This window comes from Manacus candei, unplaced genomic scaffold, assembly GCF_025592945.1.
Source record: "Manacus candei isolate 608988 ecotype Guabito, Panama unplaced genomic scaffold, ASM2559294v1 h1tg000049l, whole genome shotgun sequence".
Lineage (NCBI taxonomy): Eukaryota > Metazoa > Chordata > Aves > Passeriformes > Pipridae > Manacus > Manacus candei.
This window is the reverse complement of record NW_026138097.1, coordinates 10,356,560-10,384,549: the sequence shown is the minus strand read 5'-3', so window position 1 is coordinate 10,384,549 and position 27,990 is coordinate 10,356,560. Positions and strand designations below refer to the sequence as shown.

The following is a 27,990-nucleotide window of genomic DNA, read 5'->3' as shown; positions in this document are numbered from 1 at the left end:
CTCAAATTCAAATGTTTTCATAGAACTGAAATATGTCCATTAGAGAATCTAAAAAAATGACACATTTTCTTCACAAGCCAGATAGCATTAAAAACCAACTGAAGAACAAAATAGTCTATATCTGGGTATTGGGGAATGTGATGAGTTACTGCCTCTCAAAGCATAATTATGGCATTAGAATTTTTTTTTATTAACTGTTGTTAAAAAAAAGGAAAACTTCTGTGATCCATATAGCTGTTTGATATACTTGTGGATTTAAAAAAGACTCATTCTAATTTAGGATCACAGTATGAATTATTTCTCTGTTGTTAAATCTAAATAAAACTAAAAGTGACAGATACAGTGAAGTTTATACAGTGGTAAATATAATGAAGTCTGTGGATTTGTGTCACAAAGTTAATCAAATCAAAGGCCTTACATTCAAATCTAAATACAATTTCCTAGATGGAAGCATAACCAAGTTTACATGGTGCAAATCTGTGGATCATTCTGCAATTGTAAACACTTGTGAAATTTTGGGGTGGAGGAGAGGGCTGTTGGATTCATGCTATTACACACAAAAAACTGGATGATTCAAGCATTTTGACATACCTGTCCTTGTACCATTGGCTTCACCTCTCTCCTAACATGCAGTGATATGCATTCTGCACCAGGTTCCCCTTTTTTTTTAAAGGCATCTATGTGAGCCAGTATTGAACTCGAAGGGGTTTCCTCCAGAACTGAAAATAATCTTAAGCAGTAAAAAAAAAGCATAGATTTCAACTGGGATGTGGAAACTGTACCTTGAGAAAGATCCAGCAAATAGCATCAAATAGAAAACTTAAAAATCTCTTGAAGATTCCTTCAATAATTTTGCCAAAAGGCATATTGTACACAGAATAGATACTCATGGGCTGGATCTTAACACTAGAAGCAGCAATAGACAAACAGCAATGATTTCACCAGTTAAACACAATCCGAAAGCAGGAGGGAAGACAACCACCTAAACAAATAACCCAATGCACAAGTATAGATCTGCATCAGTCAAACCAAAGATTGTTTTGTTATTAATCAGAATAAGAGAATCAACAATTAAGTAATATCTTTCCTTTAAATATCAAATGCATTGAAGCAGCAGTAATTTATTTTTTTGTCATTATTTCTTTTGAAACTATGCAAAATACCATTTCTAAATGCTGGTTTTCTAAAAACATAACCATTGGGATAGTTGTTACATATTTAATTTCATGCTCCACTCAGCATAAAGCAGTTGAGAGACTGCCAGCCAGAGCAAATTAAGTAACCAGTTAGATAATTTCCTGCTTAATTGAAAGCAGGTAGTTTTTAAAAGTAATAATTGATTTTGTTTCTAATAAGCGTGTAGCTATTTCTTCCTTTTTCTATTCCTGCTATTAAACAAAATTGCACTAAACCTTTGTACACTGTTAATGACAGGCATGGGAGGAAAAAAATTACAGAATACTGTTTATTTAATATTTTAGATTCCAATTGCAACAAAAATAACAGTGGAATGGCATCTCAGTTTTGGTCCTGTACTTCAAGATCATTGCTTCAAAATCTAATCCAGGTGAAAAGTTCTTGTGTTCATGCTCTTCAAGGACAAGGAGCGAGCCAGCAATATCAGCGTAGTTCAAAGTGAAAAAGCATAAATTATCGTAGCAGACAATAAACTGACCTCAGTAAAAAAAAAAAAAAAAAGGGGGGAAGGAGGCTTTGGTATTACTAGTCTTTACATTTAGGAATGGTCACTCCAAAAGCAAGCTGTGATGCCTAAAGATAACAGACAAAGAAAACTTTGACTGACACTGTTATATGATTTAATAAAAAAGGGCTTAATTCTCTACGACTGTTCAAAAGGCACCTGTCACAAGCAGTTAATTCACTTAAAAATTTTATTTAAAAACAAAAGAATAATTGTTCTATTAAAATGTTTGAACAAAATATTACATTTTCTGATCTAAAGAAAAAATTACCATGACTGTGTCCATATCTTTTTCTTCCACTTCTTTGAAAATTAACAAAAGGAAAAGCACGTTCTACATGTGTAGAAAGTATTCCTGCAAGCTTTGTATTACAATCCAATGTTTTGACAAGTTAATATAAGAAATAGTCAAATTCCAGTGTGACTCATTTTAGACTCTATCCTCATAACTGTTGAGCACCTGACTGCTTCTCTTCCACAGCTGCATATATGTAAGCAATAATTCTCTGAACCGAGAGACAGAAATCAACCTGGAGTCTAAAATCAGTAATACACCTGTACAGAATCAGAATCTATAGCATTATATACACATAGACACGTAGCAGATTTATAACCACCACAAAGTGCTAAGATGATTCTACCAATGAAAAATCACTGCTGATTCCAGGCTGTCAAGCATTTCCCATATTGCTATTACTGATTAGCACGCTGAGACAATTAAGACCTGCACCAGGTAAAGCAAGCAAGAGTTCTGCAGCCTGTCAGTAGATTGATCCATACATTACTGAAAGCATTATGTGCAGCTTTAAGTATTTAAATCTGGTCTTTAGTATACAAATCCTTCTTCTGAATTTACAGTCTTACATGCAAAGATTTAAAGAAAAATGCTCTATCCTCACAGAATATAATGAAAAGGCATGCAAGGGTATCATAAGATTTGGGGTTATCTTCTTTAGTTTGTGCTAAGAAAGTACACTCACTATCATTTGCTAGTATGCCAAATGACATGAGGTTTTTTGGTTTATCCACACTGACAAATCTCTAAAGTTAATAATCTTAGCGGCAACACTGTGATGCTTTTTTCTGAAAATCATGGTTGCTAAACCTAATAAATTCTCCTTTTATTTAAAGGTCATCCATACAGTACTTAGAGTTTGCCTGTTCACACACAATGACACTAAATCATGCCTGTATTCCTGATAACATTCACCTCTTTTTTACATGGGAGTACATATGTACAAATAGAACTTAAACTTACTTACATCTGTGTATGAACTTCAATCTGTACTGTTGTGATCTAGATGAGTTGGGGAGGGAGTTTAATGAGTTCAAAATGAATATTTTTTTCAAAGAATTAAAAAGCACATGCCTGTAAAACATCAAGTCACCCTGCACTTCTGTTGTAATATAATCGTTACAGTGGCAAAATAGTTCTAAAACTTGCAGAGTTTCCTTACTTTGGAGCAGGAGTGCTTCTCATATCTCACCACTTCTGAAGATAAATGCTGTTGTTCCTACCTACTTAAGTTTTCGGGGCTCAGAATAAGAGAAATTAAACCCAACACACACGTAAATACCGCAACTCCTCATGTTAAGAAATATGTCTCATGCAACAGAGTCATGAATTTCATTTTTACTGTTACAATGATTTTCCATTCAGCATCAGGATTGGGGCTGATTTACAATCTCCCCTTCCAATATTTATAGCTTTTCATAGTCCTCCTTTTGTCTCCTTAGAGGTCTAAGAGAATGACCATTAAAACTGCAAATTGTTAGGGCATCAAACTTCTACAAACAGAAATTGTGGAAAAGGAGAAATAACTAGAAATATGTCATGAATATGTAAAAACTGGAGGTAGGAGAGGGGGAGATGTTTTACTTTATGACATCCAAATGAATACTTCATGAACGGTCACTCCAGTAAAAAGCTGTGATGTCTAAGGACAGTGGAAAAACTGTGGGCAGAAATTCCTCTCCACACACCCCATCTGTCCACTACTCCCCCAGTCCCTCCCAAAAAAGAAAAGACTTCAAGACTTCATTCTTTATATTTATTCAAATATCACGTACTTAACAGATATCCAAATTCTGCTCAAAGTTATTAAGCATTTATATCAAGTGACTTGGTCTTTTTAAACCAGTGGACTAAAGGTAGCTGATGCTAAAAAGGATCAAAGAAACATGATAAATACTTTCAGTATGTGACTACACATTTACTATACTACATATACAAATGTAAAATGTAAGTACACCTATATGGAACTCACACAAGTACACTCCACTTATGTTTAGATTCCGCAGTCTGAAAAAATTCAGAGTATTAAATGTGTGCTTTATTTCCAACACTTTCACCAGTCCTTCCATTGTTAAAGACAACAAAATGTTTTGCTATAAGGACAGACTTTTTAGCACTGCACTGAATAATGACCACAGGACACAACTACATGAGCTGTAGTTGGCCACAACAACTACATATTTTCAAAATCACCCCTAATTGACCACAACCTACAGGTTCTCAGTTTTCCACTAAATTTATGCCAAGAGCTCATGGACAATTCATCTGTAAACATCATCTTATAAGTAAATCTAATTTCTGAATTACTTTCTCTAAGTACTTAAGTGCAGCTGTTTTCCTCCACAAGCTTTAGAAGGAAAAGGTGTCATTAAAGATTGCAAATGTATAACCATAGATTAAGATCTAATAAGTCATAATGATATCAAGTAAGAACTCATTCAAAACATTCATAAGAACAAGTTTACTGATCTAAAATATATGGATGAACACTGTATAACACTGCATAACCAAACGGATAAAAAGTTTTGGGGAAATCAGAGACAAATAGCATAAAATGGTGTTGTTCAGAAGTATATTTATGTATGTGCAGACAAACATAAATTCCAATTTCTATTTCTTTGCAGTTTCAAACTGCAATTAATTGGATCCTAGGAAGGCTAGACCATACGAACAAGAGTTTCTAGACAAAAGCAGATTGCTAAGCTTGTCTTATCTTAATGACCTCAACCAGAATTCTGCCATCAATTGAAATAAGAATTTTGTCAAGTTCTTAGAAATTACACAGTCATGGCGAGAAAGAAGGATCTTTCCTTTATCAAAAAAGGATTTGAAGAGGGCAGCCTGGCCAATAGAAAGCCTTTAACAGATCAAGATTAACTACAACTCCTAGGAAAAAGAATAATTTTCTGTTCTTGCTCCAGTCTTAAGACTTCCCCAAACCGGCTTGGGGAAGTCTGTACAAAAGCTAAAGTAAAGGTTGAGATGCCTCTTTTAACACACTATGCTTAGTCTTGACTTTTTCTGAGAGTTTATAGTCCTGATCAGGTGACCCCCTGTATCATCTATACTTATCTGTCACTCAGCCTGGAATCACAGCTGCCACATCTGAAAGAAAGATAACAAACTTCTTTAAAATGTTAAAAACTATTTTTATTCTAATTGTTAGAAAAATAAAACTTCAAACAGCCACAAACTTCTTGAAAATTCAGAATAAGTTCCACATGAAGACTGATGTTACAAGTTGACCTGCAAGGTCATATTTAAGGATAAATCAATTTAAAACTAAGCACTGTGGGTAGACCTACTTTCTCAACTGTTATTAACCTCAAACCATCTGCCCTAACCACCCTTCTGAAGTGTCCTCTAGAGGAAAAGAGAAATATGGCAGGGGGAAGAGAAGGGTCCACTAGAGAAAACATGCACAACATTTATTATACATTCAGGTAACCAGCTACGCAGTTTTCACTTCAGTATTTTAAATCTGCATTGGAAATGGTGGTTCCTGGGAAAAAAGTAGTGCAGCATGTTCTGGCCAAACAAAAACAAAGTCTGTATATACGCTATTAGATCCCTGAGGGCTGAAAGTAAAGTATCTTCTATTCCTGAAGGGAGAACAGAAAACAAACAAAACCCCTACTGAATAAAACATAGCTGTATTGTGAAAAAAATATCTATTCTCCCTCCTCTCTCAAACGGGAACACTGCTAATGGTCTCAGTATTTAAGTGAGGAGCCAATTACCTTGGCCCACAGGAGTACCTATGGCTCTCTTAAGACAGGACCCTAGTTACTAGCTCGGCTCTGCTGCTGAGGTTGCACTTCCTTGTGGTCCCACAGGATGCCCTTCAGGATAACCAAGTTAGCCTCTGCCCCAGTGTTATACAGAGTTCCTCCTTATTTGCTGGCTTCACCAACGACTCGATAGTTCTTTGTCTTAGATGAAATGAAATTTTGGAATCTATCATATGGATCAGTGCCCAGAGTCTGTGCCCAAGGGTACTGCTGGGAAATCCAGTAGGTGTCAGGGCTCCGGGGGGGGCAGGGGGAGCAGCTGGCTTTTGTCTGCCTCTGTTTTCTGTACAACACTGATGGGATTTATTGACTTAGGATCATAAGATCATTTAGGTTGGAAAAGACCTATAAGATGATAGAGTTCAACCATTACCCCAGAACTGCTTTAGTCACCACTAAACCATGTCCCCAGGTGCCAAATCCACATCTTTTTTGAACACTTCTAGGGATGGACAGCTTGTTCCAATGCCTGATTACCCTTTCTGTGAAGAAATTTTCCCTAACATTCAATCTGAACCTCCCCCGATGCCATTTGTGGCCATTTCTTCTCGTCCTGTTACTTGCTACTTGGGAGAATAGACTGACCCTCACCTCACCACAACCTCCTTTCAGGTAGTTGTAGAGAGGAATAAGGTCTCCCCTGAGCCTCCTTTCCTCCAGGTTAAACAACCCCAGCTCCCTCAGCTGCTCCTCATCAGAGTTGTGCTCACCAGCTCCGTTGCCCTTCTCTGGACATGCTCCAGCACCTCAGTGTCCTTCTTGTAATGAGGGGCCCAAAACTGAACACAGGATTCGAGGTATGGCCTCACAAGTGCTGAGTCCACGGGGATGATCAATGCCCTGGTCCTACTGGCCACACTATTTCTGATACAGCCCAGGATGCCATTGGCCTTCTCGGCCACCTGGGCACAGTGCTGGCTCATGTTAAGATGGCTCTTGACCAGTACCCCCCGGTCTTTTCTGCCAGGCAGTTTTCCAGCCACTCTTCCTTCAGTCTGTAGCATTGGATGGGGTTGTTGTGACTCAAACACAGGACCTGGCACTAAGCATTGTTGAACCTCATACAATTGTGCTGCAACACAGTGTTTGAAGGTATCATATGATGTGACAGACCAGAGGAAGAGGAAACAGATCTTGCAGGGCTCAGTTTCTAACTCAGAATGTATTTAACTGAATGGTGTTATCCTTCCTCTGACTGACTGTTTGGCCAGTCAGAGGGGTCAGTCTCCTCTCTCCTCAACCTTGGCCAGTACTTTCATACTGCCATCAACCCCACCTTGGCCACCAAGGTGACAACTTCCAGACAATAGAGTTCCAGTTGTTGACAGACCTGCACAGAAATACATCAGCAGAGGGAACCTCTGGTTGCTAGTGTTCCCACTGTGAACATCCTGGACGGAATTCTGTTGCTGAGGGAACCTCCAGCTGGTTGTGCTCCACAGATGAAGGGCAGAGACAGATATCCAACACATCCATAGTGCACCAGCTGGATAAGAATAACGTCAGGAGTGGTGGAAACATACAAAGACTCAGCAGAAGAAAGTGGCTTGGCTCTTCCTCTGAAGAGCCTTATTAACATCAGTAGCCATTTTCCATAATTTGCAACCCATATGGACTATTACTGACTTTGACTATATTTAAACTGTATTTGCAGGGTTGTTTGTGAAGTGGGAAAAGGATGCCCATGTGAAACCCATAGGGAGGACAGCAGGAAGGACATGAAAAGGGAACTCTGTAGCCATGACATATCATCTCAACCTGCTTAAATTAACATACAATTAAATTAGGTGGACAAGCCACCTTATCGAAAATGAATATGAAAATTTTGTTCAATGAATAGACTCGAATTTCAGGGTTAGAATTGAAATCTTAGTTTCCTGTAGCTATTCATTCCAGGGAAATGTACTTTATTTAGTAATTGGATTTTTTTCCACAAATTAATTCATCTTAATTACATTATAATTAATAATAGTAAAAATTAAGTAAGTGATTATAGTAATCAAATTTGAGGGGGTTGGATACTTAATGTATCCATACATGTGCACACCACACAAAAACCATTTTTTAAGTCAGTTAACACAGTTCATAAACTTAATATGAGACCCCTCATGACCAATCTCACTCATTGGGCAATTCTAAGGATGCAAAGACATGTAATCAAGATAAGGTATTTTTCATTTCTTTTCCCAGTTTAAAGCCTGGACTATAACTCTCAGCCCTGGGCCTCCTTTCGTCTTCTTACTTGCAATCAACAATAAATAGAAATCTAAAGTTCTACCCATTTCATAGATTCTCTCCAGCACTACTTTCTCTCTAAGGCCACCTCACAAAACAACGTTTTTCACATGTGGAGCCAAAACTGAGAGTTCTATGCTTGTTGTACCACGTACAACTGTCCCGAATCACTAACAGCACATCTGAGAAGCTTTTGCATACTGAAAAATCTGAAGCAAATATATTTTTAGTAAATCATGGTCATCACCATCATCATGGCTGGGCTTCGCAAATGAAGATTTGGGAAGGACTCTACCCACACTTGCTTCAGGTGCACTGGTGGCTAAAAAGGCCAATGCAAGACAGACAAGTCCGGTTGCAAAAGGCACAGCAGAAAGACTCCTTAGGTGGTATTGACAGGACACGATTCTTTCTGCGTTGTCTTTTCTCCTCGAGAGTGATCCTGCGTGTGTTCTCAAAAGCATCAGCAGCGTTATAGATGGTGTGTCTCCAGACCTCCCAATTGGAGGCCAGAGCAGACCAATGATGATGATCAATATGGCCAAGGCTGAGACATTGTTTCAGGGAGTTCTTGTATCTCCTCTTTGGGGCTCCTCTCTTGCAGCAGCCAGTGGCAAGTTCACAGTAAGAGACTCTGAACTGACACTATTGTGTCTTCCATGAAAAAGACAGATCCCACGCTGCTCTGTAGGTGACATAGGTCTCAGGGACTGAAATAATCCCCAAGATATACCAAGGTAGAGGCTTGTATGGGTTTCTTGGTTTGTCAGTGGGTCTGCCACTGGGAAGCACAGCCCAGAACTCAACTCATGCACCTTGTGGAGTTATGTTTTCTCTGTGGATACTCCACTGAAGTGTCTTCCTTCATACTATAGCTTGTAGCATAGGCTGCCTGAAAATATATCCTTTAGCCCTCTACATTCTTGAATGGGCATAGAGGGTTTGCGATAACCTAACCCCACAAAAACCAAGAATAACTTGATTTACTGGCACCCAGGACCCTTTGGCTTCTAAGCAAAGATGATGAAAAAAACCTGGTTCAGAATAAGACAGCATGTTTGAATACATTCTAGTTATCAGAAGCAAAAGCCATGAAGACCCAGTAATGCAAACAAACTACAGAGATGAAGAGAAATTTCTTAGTCTAATTTAGACAGCTGTCACTGATCTACCAAGGTAAGCATTTCGCAGTCCTAACAAAGAAAGTGTGTCAAAGACTGTTTATAAATCAATAAACAGTTTCTAGCACATGAAAAACTTTCATTATAATGATCTCTTTTATTTTTACAATATGGGATTCTTTCCTTCTTCGATAAAGCACATTCTATACAGGCAACTGAAGCCTATGCTTCCCATATTTCCTTATCGAGTCACTGTAACCATCACAATATATGTCTAGGCCTGTTTTGGAAGATGGGAATCGTCTGTTTGTATTTCAAATGGATGAGGAAGGATAAAAAATTTTGAACATGTCTCATAGGCATGTTGGCCCACACTACTTCACCAAAAGAAGTCCTCCAAGTTCAAAACTGTCTGCCAAGGCTGCATACATGACATTTGCTATTTCAGTTCCTATGGGAGAGTCCAGATAAGATCCTTATGGGTAAGGAATAATGTTAGACAATCTCTAGCCAAAGATTTCAGAGAATGTTTTAGGCTTTACTTTTTGGAAGTACTGAAAATGGCCCTGATCCAGTAAAGCTCCAAAGAACATAATTTAAGCACTTTGCTAGATTAGAACTGTAGCGTGCAATGAAAGAGAACACAAATATCTGACTATTACAGACACTGAAAAAGGGAACACGCAAGCACAGTTGCAGTTTAGTACTACAGTCAGTTTTTCCTATAGTAAATCCCATATTCCCATGCATCTGCTCCCTTCCCCATAAGAAAAATTAATGGTAAAGTGTCTTAAACCCAGTCTTAAACACAATCCCCTTGTGCTAGAGTCTTTCTCTACAAACTTTCCTCTTAGTGCTTTTGGTGATATTTTCTGCCCAATCATATTTTACCTTATATATCTACACATACACCACCAGATAAAGTCAATCTGCAGATATGCCACAGGTGATGAGTTGTAGAACAGGAATGCTGAAGCAACAGATACACCTGGGTGAGATCTGTGCAGAGCCAATTCAGGCCTCATTGAGTTCATTACCTAAGACTTCATCCCAGACAATGCAAGATTCACAGCCACACAAATACTTTCACATAGCATGGAATATGAACGCATCTTGTAGAGCTTGCCCAGTTATCCCTATGCTGTGCTCCCAAAAGAGCTAGGTAGCAAAGTCCAGATGGATGTGAGAAGCTCTGGGATGGAGTCAGTGCTATTAACCCCACACTGAACTCAATCTGAGCCCTTAGTTGGGCACAGCACAAATCCAGGCTGGATCCAAGACTGTTGCTGAGCTCATCTCTGTGCACTGTGGAGCACAGCATGCAGGCTCTAAGTGGCACTGCAGTCCTCAGTCTGAAACAGTACATCCCACTCAGCACCAACCATGCTGATGCAGTGTCAGGCCTCTGTGTGGACAGCTGCTGTGCTAGGTTCCTCCTGGTAACAGGAACACAGTGTAGACACACTCAAGCAGGCATGGAGCTGGTTCAGCAAGACTTAATGCTTTGGTCCTATAGGGTAAGAATGCAGCTGGACTGTGTCCAGGCGCATACTCAGCGCTAGATGTTCCAGACTCACATTGGCTCCCGATGAACAACTAGTCAGACATCATTGCAACATACTCTTTAGCTCTCCTCAGAGTTTCCACAAGGCTCCCCTCCTCAGCATCACTTGCATAAGTCTGCTGTGCCTCCTTTGTACAAGATCCAGCTCTCCCAGCTGTCCTGAATCCAGGTGCAGCTCCTCGAGAAAACATAAAGGTAAGATGCAAAGATGTAAAAGATTGAGCCTGAGACATAAAAGCAGCACAATACTCATGCAAAAGAAACCCTCAAATTAGCATAAGTTACTCCAAGTAAATCAGAATGGATACGCTATGATTGCATTATACAGAGACCATCTTTATATCAAGATTCCAGCATACCAGCCTGGCTTTTTCACATCTAAAGCATTTGGTTACAATGAGTTACAATTCGTTTTAACAATGTTAATAAATTAAAAGCACAAAGGGGCAATTACAATCACATTAAAACATTCCGTAATTTTGGAAAATTAATGTTTCACTAAGCCTTCATTTTTACAGACAAATTGAGTCAGAACTGTGCTGTTCCTACACTGCGGTAACTAGTATCAGTGTTAAGCTTTTTGGAACCATATGGAAAGCTATCAATTTTTTTCTTAAGTAGGATTCTCATCACTTTATTTAATATCAGTACAAATTTCGCAGGCTAATATTTACAGATGGTTTCCTGTAGGAACTGTGAATCAACAAACTGCAAGGCAATAGGTAGTAACTATTCATTCTCAAAGGAAGACTGAGCTACCTGCCAGAGGGCTATACAGAAAACCTGGGAAGCTCTTGACTCAGGGCTTCATTTGACTCAAGGCCCCTTTGAGACTTCGGGAAGTCACACGGGGCCAAACTGCAGCAATACCAAACTGCAGCATGAGGAGTTTCTGAATCACATTTAAAACAAACAAACAAACAAACAAACAACTATATATATATATATAAACAAACCACACTATTGGCTTCAAAAGTCACAAGATGTTTTAATCTTCTACCATTTGTCCTCTGGTGTTTATGCTTCAAATTTCAGTCAACTAAGACTTCAGAAGTTTTCTTTACGGACAATAAATATAGAAGCATATCTATTTGGTCAATAAAACGAGATATTTGCAAAGTTTGGCATCAACCCTAGGTCTTTGAGCATTCTCAGATTTTCAGATGAGACTACAGCTTTTAATGTTTCAAAACACTCGGTATCAGATTTTCGTGTACTGGACCACAATACTGGGGCAAAAAGTGGTTCCTGCTTGGGCAGCTGAAGAGAAAACAATTTCCAGAAGTACTCAGCACATGGCAATCCCCTATCTCAAAAAGGGTATCACACAATCACAGGGGTGCAGAGAAGAGCATCAGAACGAAAAGTCAGAATGGAAGAGATTATAGGAATATATCTTCTACAGCCTAGGGGGGAAAAAAAAGGTGACTAGGGAGAATATGGTAGATTTCAGCAAAATCAGTAATCGTATATATATAAAAAAAGAAAAAGGTGAATATGGAATTTATTTAGGCCACACAAGCTTCCCGAGACTCCCACCCCGGGGCGGCTCTGGCCCCTCAGCACTCCTCAGCGCTTAGGGAACGGGAAAAATACCTGCAGGGAGAGGCGGGGGAGGGGGCAGAAGGGAAAGGGTGAGGGGAGGGGAACAGGGAAGGGGAGAGTGGGGGTGCGGCGGAGGCGCGCCCGCGCTCGCTCCCGCGGGCGGGCAGCTGGAAGTCATTGCCCGGGGATTGGCGTCCGCGTTGCCCCGGCGACCGCCCCGGCGGCGCCAGCTGGGCCGCAGTGTGAATGGGTGATGTCACGGGCCCGGCGCCGGACAGTCTGGGCCGCCCGGGCCAAGCCATCAGCTGGGAGGGGCGGGAGGAGCTGCGGGGGGAGCGGGACGCGGTGGGAAGCGGGGCCTCCGTCCCCCACAGCCCGCACCCCACTCCCACGCGTGGGGAGGGGAGCGCTGCTCGCGGCCACGGGGGTGTTTCCCCCCCCCCCCCAAGCGCTGTCCCGTGCCGGCGGTGGGAAGGCGGCATTTCCACGGCTCGCTTCCACTGGGCCCCCGCTGGCCGTGGGGGCCGGGTGTTTCGCTTTCGGTCTTTGCCAGCTCCCCATTGTTTGAATGGAGATGTCTCTGTTTCCATCCCCAATTCATTTGCAGGCACTTTAGAAAAGTTCTTTCCTGCAGGAATGAGGGGCTTTTCACTGCGCTCCAGCAAGGTTTACAATCCCTGCCAAGGCTCCCAAACTTCCCACATTCAGCCTAGAAGTTTCCCACTGCTTTCAGTAGCGAGATTCCCACACTGCAGAATACCTGATTATATTCATAGTTTGGCCAGTTTCAGTAAAATATCCTCTCAAAGTTGCAATGGAAGTTTACTTCACACGTGAAATCCTTCATTACTTTCTTACTGCAGTTCTTCACAAGAGAATACATGCTTGATGGTGTGACTTAGAACAGGAAAATCTGATTGTTCCTTAACATTGTTGTTAATTTACATAGGTCCACTCTTTACATTAGTTTCAGAGAGTTCAGGACAAAGACCCCTCAGGAAAAGCCAGCATAGCTTTTTTGTGACTCAGCAGGAGATGCAGGTTGGGTTTAAACATAAATTTCTCTCCCTAAAGACATTAAACTTTTGCAGAGTGCAGGGGTTTTCTCAGTGAATGAAATGACCCCTTGACTGTCAGTCCGAAACTACAGCTTCTCTGTATTTTATCTCATCTTCATCACACAGCACCTCTAGCTGTGGACCTCAGAGTCTGCATGCATGGGAGCTCTTCAAAGCTGTAGAGAAGGAGATGTGACATTAGATTCTTCTATCAGTAAAATCTTAAAGCAACTCAAATTAATTACAGTTTTGTGTTTTACTTGACTTGGCTTTTGCTGAGTAGCTGTTTGAGGCCAGGCAGGTAGAATGGTCGCAATGGTTTTCATTGAAATTCTTATTTTAATTCTCCCATTAATAAATTGGTTTGTGCGTAAGATCTCAGGGAGGAAAAGGTGGTTGAGTCCAAACCTTTAGGAATAATAAGGACCGCTTGCAGCCATACAGAAGCCTTGAAAGGCAGTGGAAACCGTTGTTGAAATGTCACCCGTCAGCTCACAGACTCTTTATCTGAATCTTGTCACAGCAAAGGCTCAGGCACCCAAAGGAGCAAGAGCAGCGGCATGAGAGGAGTCGCTGTGGGGAGTGGCAGCTTCTCCACACAGGTCTGGGGTGGGTGAAGCCCTTTGCAAGAACGGGATGCCCTATGAGGACAAGGTGGGAGCTTCCCTGAGGCCAGCCGTGAACCAGGGGGATGGGGAGTAGGAAGGATGAGGAGGGGACCCTCCGGCGACTCAGCCCCAACACTGACAAAGGATTTTTAAATCAATTCAAGCAGTGCAGATTCGGTCTGCAGGCAAGGTGAAAGCAAATCCCCTGCATAAGTGTGCATGCAAAGGGACCTTGCAGTCAGTGTAGCATATTAGGGCCAATGGCTTCGTTCATGGATGTACAGCTAGGCATTGGGACAGGCATGCATGAAGGACTCACCCTGCAACACTAATTTATAAGAGGTTACTCAGTACACGTGCATGTTGTAGAATCAAACACTTGTCTTTAATTGGCTAGACACTTTGAAAATAGTAGTGTGGCACATAAGCTGAGTTTATATAAATGTGATTTTAGTGTGAGGCTCAAGTTAAGTCTTTCTAATTTTAACTGCTTGATATGATGTTTAAATCTGAAGTGACCGGTAACCTTTAAAATTTTATCGGGACTTTAACACTGCATGCTTTTGACGACTGCTGAAGGGAAATTAATCTCAGAACAATCACTGACAGTCAGCCATCTCCATCAGGTAACTTTGCAGTAAAGAAAATAAATTCCAGCCGGTGGGGGAAGGGAGAGAGTGTCCTGAGAAACTCACTCTTTTGCTCCCATTGATCATCACCTGCGCTGGACTTCATACAGCAGTTTAATCCTATTCTCTCTCTCAAACGTTTCAAGCCTCTGCAAGATCCTGACTGCTAGGGAACAAAGACTGGTATGTGGTTCCCTCAAAGGTCAGTCATTAACCTGCCCCAACAACAGTTTTAGGAAGATCAAGGCAATGAAGGAAAACTAAGAAAAAGCACTTTCACTTTGGAATGAATTGTTCAAAATGCCCTTATACATTCAGTTTTATTCCCTTTCAACTCCACACTTTTTAGTTCCTGCACGTATTTATTTCTCATCAGGAATAATGGCAAGATTTACTCTCCCAGAGATTTGACCTTAAGTTTATTCTAGCCCCAACACTATAGACCATTTCATCAATTATGAATGTACTTGTGTGTATAGAGGAACTGGTAAGCCAGCTCAGTAATGCTACCTTGTTCTGGAGAACTACCCTTATAAATAAATTAGGGGCATATCTTTATGAAATACCAGAAAGAAACAGAAGATGAAAGAGAGGAAACAAAAAACACAGAGAGAGAAAGGGAGAAATAAAGAGAAAAGAAAGAAAGAGAGAAAGAGAGGAAAAGAGAAAGAGAGAAAAAGAAAAAAAAGAAAGAAAGAAAGAATGAAAGAAAGAAAGGGAAGAAAAAGGAAGAAATTAGCAAACAGAAGAAAGATGGAAAGGAAACAAAATCTAAAAAGCCACATATTTCTAAGGATAAAAGGACAGAGGCTAATATCAAAAGTGGTTTCTCTGTGATTTGTATTTTCTGTGCCTGCATGTCTGTGTATGAGACAATGTACTGGACTTGCAGTAGCCAGACTATCAGTAAGACATTTATTTCCATAAGTTATTGATGACCCTTTAGCTCACAAGTGACAGGCCAAAGTAGAGCCACGAGCAACTTCTGAGAGGTCATCAATAACAACTGAAAATAAATGTTTTATCCAGCGACTGCCCATTGTGTGTTCTCCTTATGCAATGCCAGTTAAGTTTCATCTGGCGCAGTTTTTAATGGGCTGTAACTACCTTAGCTCCCGTCTGAAGCAACCAGCTCTTCAAGCAAGGGAGGAAGGAGGGGGGACACACACACACACTCATCCCCATTTGGTTGCTCACACGCTTTGTGGAGTACCTTTTGTGAGATGCAGAGGTAAAAGCATGCATCTCTCAACACATCAGGATGAAACAGTACCCTAAAGAGTGAAAAGAGAGACTGCCACCTTACTAAAACATTAAACATAAGAATCCTGATGCTGCAAGTGTAAGACAGTTCAGAAGAAAGAAGATACAAAGGGGACAGAGAGGGGGAAAAAAAAGGAGAAACTGAGATGCAGGGTTGTAAATAAATCATATCTCATGCTAAGATTACAAATACATAATATTCTATTAATGTGTTTCTAATAATAATTCATACCATACTACAAGGAAGATTGATGTATTGTGTGTGTTAAGGAATTCCTGGAGGCAAAAGAAAATTCCTTTTGTCTGTAAGGAGTCTCTTACTCTAAGTGGAAAAATACTGCAATGGACACTGGGTACAACCCAATGGAGATGTAAAATTTACTTTGAATAGTTATCACCACTAACCACAATGTCCTTCAATTAAACTTTTATATTTAAAATTTCAATTTTTTTTTATTATTTTGCATTTTCACATTTTAAAAATTTTTTTTGAGAACCAATTTTCTGGCACTCCATGTTCAGTAACTATTTCAAGAGGCTGGTCTAAAGTAATTTAATGACTTTGCATCCAGTTGTGAAACTTCTGCTCACTTGAGCAGTCCTTATACCCATATCCTTACTCAGGCAAATAAGCTCATTAACTTCAAGACAAACTTTCTATATAAGCAAGGATTTGTGCTGCTTTTCAAGTCAATTTCTCCATTGAGGTAAATTAAGAGATTTGCTTGAATAAAACGTATCTATGCTTTAAAGTGTTGAAAGAACATGTTAGTGGAGTAAAAATTACCAAAATAAATGTCATTAACACTTCAAGGTAAGTATGTGGAAACACACTGGTATCGAGGACAACTTGAAATAGTTACTTAGCATAAGCTGTGTGATTACCCAAAATATTCTTATATATGCACATCATTTAGCTTTAAGAAAACAGAGTCAAACTGTAAGAAATTTGCAAGTTGAAGCATTTTTAACAGCAATTTTGAATATGTCTTTAAAATTCTTTTGCGTAGTTTGCCCCCTGCATAAGAAGCAAAACCATGAAGAATTGCTATACAATTACTCCAAAATGGAAAATAACATTCATTCCCATTTCTTCTAAGGGAAAATCAGTAAGTCACAGAATATATTTAACTGTGAAGAATTGCAGTTCATGGATCACTGTCCAATATTCTCCCTACATCCATCTTTCTTTTTTCTGCATCTCCTGCCATTTGCAGTCTGCAATGTATATCTTGATTTAAATTCACGGTGCTACACAGTGGTTTTCATTAGAAAATCCTGTGTCCTAATAAATACATAAGGTCATTTTAGCATAGACTATTGCTGAAATTAAACTCATGAATGTGACCCTGTCTGCCTAAGGGAGACATTACCTATCGTCACTTTTTTTCATGCTCTTTAAACATGAAATCCTGTAAGAGCTGTTTTCTGTCAACAAAAGCTGAGGGCTCTTGTCTTCTTAAGTGACAGCTTTCTCAGAAACCACGTGGGCTATAAAGAATGATCACAGGAAGCATCCTGCTACAAATTAGTACAAAACTCACCTTTTGAACAGACTGCTTTTTCAAAAACACGCAAATACATAAGCAAATTAAAACGGTGCTATCATCCTATAAATAATCTCCTGCTATTCTAGTATTTCTTCTGCAAGATGGAACGGCAGAATGAGGAAGAGCTGTTTGCTTCTCTTACTAAGGCCTTGGTAGATCCTCATATGTTATGGCAACAGGAATTCTATAGCAGGTAAATACACAGATAATAAGATTACACAGATTTCAGCAGGTATTGGAACTCCATGGCACGGCTCATAAATAGCTGCAGTCAGGGGATTTGAAGGCGTACTGAAAAGCTTCCCCTCCAAAACACAACCACCAGACTCGAATTTCTAGTTCTTTCTAATTTCTCTTCCCAGCAGTGGCACCGATTTGACTTGAAGCAAATCCAGCAAACAGAATTTTCTATAGTGTATACATATTTGTCAGGCTGTCACTAGCATGAAAGAAATGCAGAACTCTAAATTAATATCTGGCAAGCAGGTGATATCTGAAAGTGACACTGGCCCATAAAACTACTTTGAGAACCAACTAACTCAAGTCACAAAAAACATCAATGCATTTGCAACAACACAGAGGCAGCGAGGGTCTCTCCATCTACCTTGGATGTCCCTCCACCGTGGAAAAGGTTGTCATCATAGTCAGGGAGAGAGAGAGGTGATTTCTTTTAATTTAAACCAATTTTTAAAAACATCATAAAAGATAAACCCCAAAGATTTTGAAGAATTCCTTAAAACACTCATGGAGAACAAATAACAAACATGTTGATATTAGCTTTCGAAATGTAAAATGTTTTATTAGTGAAACATTGCTATTGTTTCTGCAGGGGTTTTTTTTTGTGGCATGAACTTAGACTGCTTTTGCTGATGAAGCTCTTCAAGTCCCCTAAAAATAAATACCAGTATCACTGGTGTAATGATAACATATGCAGATGAGCATGTACACATCTAGATACTTATTTAATTTAGGTCGATTTGCTCATTGTCCCTGTAGGCTGCATTATTTGTGTAATTATAGAGTCTTAATGTAAACTCATAACAAACACAAAAATAGTATAAGGTAGTGTCATACCATCAGTTTTCGGGGAGATTGGCTGAGGATTTCTGTCTACAAACAAAAGGCATGACATTGCACATAAATCTGATCTAAATCTACACAAAATAAAATTAAAGTTAAGACTAAATTCAATCTGTTACTATGTAACTCAGTTTAATGGAGTGTTCCTCAGGAAGCTGCTCCAAATACTTCTAAATTATTTTCCCCTTCCCCAGAATAAGCCTCTTGATTGCTTATATTTGGACCACACTGCAGAAGGTTGTCAACATGAGTTATCTTTCTTGCCACAAGCTTGCTTTAGTCAATGCAGAAATCTGACATTGCCCGACAAACCCAGGGTTTCTGGTCACCTGAACAAAGCAGCCTTCTTAAATGACATTAGCTTTCAGCTGATATACAACCACCAGCAAAATGCCAGGGCATGTGTCAGTGACATATCAATGTTTTCTGCTGCCATAGACTCTCAAAGGGAGTAGGTGGGTTTGCACAAATTTCTTCAACACAGCCATGCTGGAGATAGCACAGCAAGAAAAGCTCTTGTAGTTACTAATCCCATTACAGTCTTTTATTATTTCTCTCCACTAACTGAGGTAAAATATTTCTTTATGCAGTTATTTCCACATTTCTGTAAAAAAGAGTGTACGTAAGCATCAAGTCATGGAGAAGGTTTTTTTTTTTTTAATCTGCTCCTTATCTCTCCATAATGTTTGTTGTCATATGATATTTTTTGTAGCATACAAAGCTAAAAGAAAGCACAAAGAGGTGGGTAGGAGTATGCTCCTGTCATTAGAAGGATGCTCTAAAATGGACAACTGAACATGCAAAAAAAATATTCTCTTTTGTCTGTGAAGAGCTGCTGTGAGCAATCAACAAACATTTATCTTTTTATTTTATATTAAACTTCATGCACATGGGGTACTGGGAAGTTGAAGGTCTTGAGAATGTCTTAGACTTTCTCATTAAGAAGAAATTTCTGTAATGACCACAACCAGAGAATAAGAAAAAAAAATCACGTTTAATGAGGTGTGTGAGTTGTATTTAGATTTTGGATTTGAGGAATATAAGGAGAATAGTATTGAAGATGGCTCGTGTTATTTGGGGAAAAAATTAGTGTTAAGTCGAGCTTTGGTGATCAAGAGCTTTGGTGCTGAATCATCCTTGGTAAGGAATGCTATCAGAAGACTGATGGATTTCAGTCCATTGGTACTCTGCAGAGTGAGGTGACTTCTCTGTACTCCCCGAATGCCTGATGGATCTTCCCTGACCCATTTGGAGGATCCATAGGGTGTCACTGCAAAGGAGACTGCAGTTTCACCTCCAGCCTGTACTCTAAGGGGACATAGGCATATAGGAATAATAATACAGTAAAAGATTTACATAGTCTTTCCTCTATCTCACTCCCCCACCCAATTTTTCATTTCATATCACTCTCCCCTGTTGCCAAGAGGAGTTTATCTATGGTGTTTGATAAGGGAGCACTAAACACATTATAGTGCTATTTTAAATGACATCACAACTAACTAGATATTTTAATTGAAGGTAAATAACCAACATTATTGCCTTTTGAATGATAGCAATAGTGGAGAGTAATGGCACCACTGAGGAATCAATTGCTATTTCCCTCATAAACCATAAACCATTCAGAGATTTATAATGCTTTTTTAATGATCAGCCCTTCTAGGTGTTGAGCAGCTCCTCCGAGATCCTGAGTCTTCTGGCTGCCTGCTGAAGTCAACAGGAATGGGGAGCAGGGGGTCTTAGTATCATATCTTTATGCCCACCAGGATGAAACTCATCACACCAGTTATCAGCCTCAAGCAAAGGAAAGCCTGGGATTTTACTGCTCTGCTACGACATGCCCCAAGCTTAATAACAAGGACACTTGACTCGACCACTGTTTCATAACCTGCTTAAAAATAAAAATGCATTGTGCATTTGTGTGCATTTCATGCCCTCTTAAGGTAGGTATAGCAAGTAACCTTGTGTAAGAAACCACGTTGATTGCTTGCTTCCCTCTGCATACCCGAATGAGTTCCCTTCAAATTTTATCTGTCCAGAGACAATTTTATGTAATGCAGTACTATCCAATGCACTGGTTGGTTCAATGGCATCATATCATGCACAAACATCTGTGGATCCAGAGTGCTGTCAGAGGAAATGTCATGGATTCTGTGCTGTCATGGAACTGTCCCCCTTCCCTGGTGCCATGTCAATGTCTCAGGTTTATTTTTTCAACTGGAGTCAATGGCATATTCATATACTCAGACTCATGCTGACAAATTCAGACTCCTTTACTCATTCTCAGTAATTCAATGGGATTATCTTCATGACAAAGGGGATACAAGGCCATTCATTTCATTTTCATTTTTATCTTGTTTTTCTTTGATTTTGAATCAAAAGTAACTTTTTCAATCTTCAGAGAGCACCTATAATGTCACCTGAACTCATCAGTTGTCTTTTAATGGACCAAACTGCTCCATTCAAGCATTCTCAAGAATCTTGTGGTAATATTACAAGAATTGGTTTCAATTGAAATGAATCTTGACTCTGGATATGGGAAGAGAGCACAGAAAAACCCAGCCGAGATAGATAAACTCCTCCAGCCAGCCGGAAAGGGACCACATGTTTAAAGATGCACATAATTTATTTAAAGATACAAATTTGGTCTGGTGAAAAACAGAAGCGTTAATCCCTATATACTCATGTCATGAAAAATATTGCTATTAATAGGACAAAAGCATGAACAATAACCACTGTCCCTCTTTCTTGTGTACAATCCTCTTTAGGGATGAAGAGTTTCATTATGCCTACCTAGATGGATAACATTCTGAGGTTTCCAGCCCATTTCTAAAGCAATTTACTTAGCACATGCAATCTAAATTTTGAAAAAGCAGCCGACTCAACCTACTCCCATTTAAGTCAATGACAAAACTCCCATTGACTTCAAGGAGAGCAAAAGCAGGCCGGTTGTTGACAGGGAATTGGTGCCTATTGTTCAGCCTAGCATGTCGGACTAGCATGTATCAGCTTCATGAGTATCAAAGGGAGTTACTAGAGGAAATCCCCTGAATATTTATATCGTAGTTGAAGGGGAGAGCTGTTTTTCCCTCTCCCACATATCTCTACTGTGATATGTTAGCTACCTGAAAGCACACAATCTTCTTGCAACTTCAGACTCTCAGATTTTCCTTTGTGTCCTTTGCAGTGGAAGAAATCAGACGGAAAAAGAGGTCTGAGGCATTTCATGGTTCTTCACAAATTTCCAGAAATACTGAGTCATCTTCAAGAACCAGTGTGGTCTCAGTGGATTTGCTATAGTGCTGCTACAGAGTGTGTATGTGTGAGTTTGTGTGCATGTACAGAAATCATCTGTCCAAACTAGCTTTGGGAGAGCTAAAGGGGAACCAGTTACATATTGGGGTTTCCTAGAGATTTCCAGTGAGATCAGAGGAGCTCCCAGAAGGGATTCAGTACAAACAGAACAACCCAATATTACAGTCTATCGAGTTTCACACAGATTTTGATTAAATGGGACCAGCAACATTTGAGCCTGAACATTCACTGTCATTTAAAACTTTATTTTTTTTAGACAGCACATCAAATCTGTCCATATTACCAGGACTCTGGAAAACAGACAGAGTAACCATAATGTATGCTTTAAGGCCCGCGCCTGCAAGGAAACTGCAAGGAGAGGAGTTTCACAGGATAAAAGCAATGACTGCAGCAGAATTGAGATCATCCAGCCCACAGCTAATGGAAATACGTCTTCCCATCACATCGTCATAATGTAGCATACAAATCTAGACCTCAGACTAGATTACAGCTCAAAGATTTACACCATGCACTTAGATTTTGTGCTGACAGGAGCCTAACTGCCATGTATGGCACTGGCAATGGGGGACAAAATAAGGAAAACAAAGAGTGTGAGTATTTGTAAGCAGAGCCTCAAAACATATGTTTTTAAGGGGTGAGAGAGAATGCAAGTGCGCTTCATTATACGCTTCAGATGATCCAGTCTCACTGCTCATTCAAGTTCTGAGTTTGACAGCTTCCCACTGTATCCTTTATATATCACCCGTTGTGACTAAGCTTTGAGGGGACATGTAATCATTAATCACCATTATGGATTTCTTCCTTTCTATTGGGTTTGACTTACAAGCTGAGGGGCAGATCCTGCAGCCTTTACTCCTTCCTTCACTCTTTTGCCCAAGCAGTCAGCCCTACTTCGCTCACGGAGAGCTTGAAGCACTGCAGCATCTGCAGGATCGGGCACCAAGTTTCTTATGTTGGCATCCCATTCAGATATGCAGTGGCTCTTAATCCTTAGCAGGAATTAACAGGAAGTTTCAACACCGCATTATTAAATTAAAAGGTTACAATCTGCCACGAGATGACTTAAGCAGGACTCAGGAGTATGTGTCTGTTAATTTTAATGCTGTCTCAAAGTACAGAACTGTGGACATTTCCAGCATCATATTTAAAACATGGTACATCTACTAATACGTGATCTGGTGCATTAATGGACCAAATTAAGTTACAGGTATGAATTTTACATAAAACGGATTAATATTATATGTCATGGAGGAATTTTAAATACTCCATCTCCATGCATTTTTAATAGTTATGTGCTCTAATTTAATGTTCCCTGGCATTGCTTTGCTTGTAGTCCCTAAACCCTCCTTCTTCCTTCCCACACCCCCCTCCCTCTCAAGTTTTGCTTGGGATCTTCCCTGCCTTTAAACCAGCGTCCCCAAGTCCCTCAAAAAATGTGTAAAGCCGGGATGAGCCTCCTACACCGAGAGAATAACAACGCGTTTCACTACCCGAGGAGAGGCCACCCCTCCTGAGGACAGGGATGGGGGAGGCCGGGGAGGGGGTGCAGCCACCTTCCCCCGGGTCGGGCGGCGGGGAGCGGCGCCGGCCGCGCGGGGCTGCGCTCGCCCCCGCGAAGCTGCGCGCCGGACCGTGGGGACGGCGCCGGGAGCCGCTGGGCGGCGGGTCCCGCCCGCATTCCCGCAGTCCTTCCTCCCCGGGACCGCCCCTCCTCCTCCTCCGCCGCCGCCGCCGCCCCCTCCTCCCCGGGGGGGTCCACGCGCGCCGCCCGCCCCTCCCCGGCCCCGTCGCCATTGGCTGGCGCCGCGCTCCGGGAGGGGCGGCCGCGCCCTGATTGGCTGCGGCGCGGCCCCGCAGCGCCCCCCGCTCCCCGCTGGCCCGGCCCCGCCGCGGTGCCGCCCCCGCCCCGCCCCCGGCACCGCCCGCCCCGCCCGCGCCCCGCGCTATAAATTGGGCGGCGCGGCCAGCGGCAGTGGTGGTAGTGGTTTGGGCTGAGAGGCCGCGGAGCCACAGCAGTTTGTATTTTATTTTAAATTTTTTTTTAATTTTTTTTTTTTTTTTTTTTTTATTTTTTATTCTCGGTGTTCGCGGCGCCGCCGCCGTCGTCGTGCGGCTCGGCGAGCGCCTCTCGTTGCACCCGCGGGGCAGCAGCCGGTAACGCCAGCGAGGCGCTGCGGCCGCGCTCCGCTCCCGTTGCGGGCGGTGCGTGCGCGGCTTCGCGAGGTCGCAGCAGCAGCAGCAGGAGGCGGCGGTGGTGGTGGAGAGGGAGGTCTCCCTCCCTCCCTCCCTGCGGCACCATGAAAGCCGTGAGCCCCGTCCGGCACCCCAGTCGCAAGGCGCAGCCCGGCGTGGCGGGCGGCGGCGGGGGGCACCCAGCCCTGCGGTGCCTGGCCGAGCACAGCGGCTGCAAGGGGGGCCCGCCGTCGGGCGAGGAGCCGGCGGCACTCTGCCTGCAGTGCGATATGAATGACTGTTACAGCCGGCTGAGGAAGCTGGTGCCCACCATCCCGCCCAACAAGAGGGTCAGCAAAGTGGAGATCCTGCAGCACGTCATCGACTACATCCTCGACCTGCAGCTGGCTCTGGAGACGCACCCAGCGCTGCTCCGGCAGCAGCCGCCGCCGCCCGCCCTGCACCCGGGCAGCTGTCCCGCGGGCACCCCCAGGACTCCGCTGACAGCCCTCAACACTGACCCGGTAAGAGGTGCGTGACACACGATCCCGGGAAGCGGGGTGCAGGACACAGCGGCGTGGCCTAGTGGTCAGCGCTGGCCGCCGTGGGAGCGCCCCGGTGATACAATGCCACTGCCAGTCCCCTGGCTCTGCCGAGGGGTCACAGTCCCGGGAGGGGACGAGGCGGACGGGAGCAGGAACGCCCTGGCTGTATGCGATGGGTGCCCGCATCCCCTCGGTGTGTACCGTGTAATTACAGCCTCTTGAGGGAGTAGCTGTAGCCGGCGTGTTTGCACACACGGGAAGAGAAGCGCTGCTCCTGCGCTTCCCACCCTTCCGCGCCGTGTAGCGAGTGTGAGGGGCTGTGGGGGCTGTACATATTGAACAGCAGCGTGCTTTGAGGGGGTGGAATCGGGGAACGTCTCCCTTCTACGAGAACTCCCGGTGGTAGCCCGGGGGGTGTGTGCCCCGGCAACCCCGTGCCCCCGGGGCTTCCCCCCGCCGGCAGCGCTGCGATGGCCCCTCGGCTCTGTCCCCCCGTGCAGCTGGGCGCTTCCCTGAGCCCTCGCCGGCGGGGCTGTGGCACTGCTCGGTACGCGGAGGAGAGCGGTCTGGGGTGAGGGGGGTCTACGTGTCCTTTGCCCTCAGCTCTAATTTGCCGTGTTTGGTTGCTGCGCAGGCAGGCTCTGTTAACAAGCCCGGGGACAGCATCCTCTGCCGCTGACCGCCGCTCCCCAGGTGAGTGCCGGGCGGGCGCGGGGCCGGGGGCGGGCGGGGGGAGCGCAGCGCCCGGGCTCGGCGGGGCCGCACCGCATCCCGTCGGGAAGCCAGCCGAAGAGGGACCAGAGCCCGGCGAGAAATATTTGCAGGAGGCTTTGGGGTTTTACTTTTAATTACCGGGTGGTTATTTTCTTTAATTACTGGGTGGTTATTTTTTTTTTCTCACCCCCCCCCCCCAACACCCCCCCTCTCCCCCCGGAGCGCCTCTGGCTGCGGCGTGCAGCTGCGCATCCCTCCCTCCGCCTGGCCCAGCCTGGGAGCTGCGGTTGTTGTTTGACCTGGTTTGTTTTGGGTTGTTGATCAAGCATGTCTTGTGTTTTGTTGGTGGCGCCAGTCGGTCTGGAGCGGAGCGGTTCACACACCCCCTCTATTCATTCCTCTCCCACAGGTGTGCGGCGGTGCCGCGCCGCGCAGAGGCAACGGGGGGCGGGCGGCGGCGGGAGGGGGCCCGGCCCGGCCCCGCCGCACCGGAGGAAGGAGCCATCCAACCCCCCCGAGCAGTTCCCATGCTTCACCCCGCAGAGCCGAGCCTTTTCACCATTTTGCACGTCCGTAGCGGTCCCCCACCCCACCCCCCGTGGTTTTTTCCCCCCCCCTCCCCGGTTCCGTCTCTTCTCGTCGTTCCCGGCCAGCTGTGAACGGCAGCGTGTCCCGTGGTGGCAGCAGGAAAAGTTGCGACTCTGCCCCGGGATAGAGGACCGAGCCTAAACCAGACTTTAGAAACCTTGTAACTCTTAAGGGACCGAGCAGCCGAATCTTGAAGCTTTACTAATCTACCAGAGCATTTGTAGATATATTTGACATCTATTGTTTAAAATAGATGGATTTTATTGGGGCCCAGGGAACTTTCTTCTCCCTGCAGGAGTGTTACATATTGTATAGACAAATGAGTGACATTTCATACTGTGTATATATAGAGATGTTCTATAAGTGTGAGAAAAGTATATGCTTTAATAGACTACTGTAATTATAAAATATTTTTAATTAAATATTTTTTTGTAAATATTATAAAGGTGTGTATGTTTTTTTTAATCTGTGGGAATATCTCTTTAGAAAACCACAGCTCAAGTACGGAGCTGCTAATATGGAAATATCTTGAATGCTTAGGACTTTTTTTTGTCCCCAGATGTCCTTTAGACTCAAAAGTTGCAGCTATAGCTAGTGGTCCTGCATGATTGCATGAGATGTCGAATTGCGAATAAACTTGTTTGGAGTCCATACAAACGTGTTTTCCTTAATCTAGACTTAAAATGTTTGTAAGTGTATTATACATTTTGAGACTACACTTTTGTCATTTAGGCACAGGGGTTTTTAGTGCATTCTATAAAAGTAACAGTAAGATGTAGTGTTTTTTACTGAGAATAGAAAAACAAATTCTATCTAATTTTTTTGCATTATGGGGGCAATGCTTTAGATCTCTAATCTGCTTTTTTTAAAATCTGCTGTTGCATCAGATCAATAAACTTGTTCTGGAACTTCACTTAGCACCAAAAAGTTTTATTGCAAACTTGTGTTCCTACAGCTTATTATTGCTTAAAAACTGAAAACAGTTCTCTGCTTGCAACCAAAGGGCAAACCATTAACAAAAACAGTTGCTGTTTCCTTCATCCAAAGAGTATTAATAGCTAACTGCAGAAAGGCACATAGGCGAAGTTGTTATGATCAGTGATGTAAATTCATCTTAAAACGAACTTAAGTAGACCAAAAATTGGATAACTGCGTCAAGATTATTTTTCTAGTACAAAATGACTTACATTTCACTGCAGCTATGTTACAGTTAAAATCCTGTTTAATCTCTGTGATGTGTAACTACTACATGTGAACATTAAACTAGATTTACCTGTCTTTAACTGTGATTCTTCAGCTTATTTCTTCAAACCTCCCAATTAGCACATTCTTTTCACTTTTTGTCCGTATACCATTTGATGGGTGAGTTAATTTTACAGCAGGCTCTTGCACAATCAAGTCTTCCTGACTGTAAACTTGTGTCCAGACTCAGTGAAAGATGCTCATCTTGTGTGATCCATAGCTTACGCTCTAGTGAAATGGGATTTTCAGAGTAGGAGAATTAAGTAGGATTTAATTGGGTGCTTTGTAAATAGCTAACCAACTGTGTGTGTAACATGGTCTGTTTGACTAAAAAAGAGGATTTGTTTCAGATTATACAAGTGTCAAAAGTACTATAACCCGAGGGACGACTTCTATTAAGTTAAATATTTATAAGGAAGTTAACTACTGGGGTCATTAGCTATTGACTACAGTGATAATGTCAACAAGATGAACATTTTCTTTATCAAAATAATTGCGTAAAGATCAAATCAAAAAGTGGCTAACACATCTGCAAACATAAGGCCTCCTGTCGCTGCAAATGCTTTAAAGGCATGGGCATTTTATGGGTTGAGCCTTGACTTCAGGGAGGGGGAGTGGGTACCTCCATTGTATTCCCCCAACTCTGCGGTTGCAGTATTAGCAATTTAATGAGCAAAATACGTGTTCTTGTAAAATTAAGTCACGAACCCCTAATCCTGGGTCTCCAACAATTTCAGTGACAGTAAGAATGCTATCAATAGCATCTTTACTGCACTTAGGGAATTTTCAATTTTTTTCCAAAGGAGTGGCTTAAATATACATTTATTTTCTTGGTTTATCTTCTTAATATTTGTAGTTTTATGCTTACTTCAGCTTGTACAGCTCATCTTATTTTGTATACAATTTTTCAGTAACATCAGTTCTCAATACCCTTGTTTGTTTCTATCCACTGTTGCCAAATTATAGTATTCTGTTG

At 42.3% G+C, this 27,990-nt stretch overlaps 2 protein-coding genes across 3 annotated transcripts in view; one reads left to right on the top strand and one right to left on the bottom strand.

Annotated features, from left to right (window-relative positions):
* The window catches only part of DEK (DEK proto-oncogene), a 623,200-nt gene extending 599,203 nt beyond the window's left edge, over positions 1-23,997 (bottom strand). Inside the window, exon 1 of the mRNA XM_051799263.1 lies at positions 23,988-23,997. The gene's annotated coding sequence lies outside the window, so the exon portion shown is untranslated. The remainder of the gene's footprint in view (positions 1-23,987) is intronic.
* A 53-nt stretch (positions 23,998-24,050) lies between these two features.
* Positions 24,051-27,055, top strand: ID4 (inhibitor of DNA binding 4). Of its 2 annotated transcripts, none has more exons than XM_051799288.1 (3): positions 24,051-24,449; positions 25,105-25,163; positions 25,594-27,055. In XM_051799288.1, exons 1-2 carry the CDS (start codon positions 24,051-24,053, stop codon positions 25,147-25,149), a joined length of 444 nt encoding a protein of 147 aa, XP_051655248.1. In that variant the 3' UTR covers positions 25,150-25,163; positions 25,594-27,055. The 2 variants fall into 2 exon arrangements, with proteins under 2 accessions (XP_051655248.1, XP_051655249.1); XM_051799289.1 differs by having other exon boundaries at positions 24,051-24,456.
* The last annotated feature ends 935 nt before the right edge of the window (positions 27,056-27,990 follow it).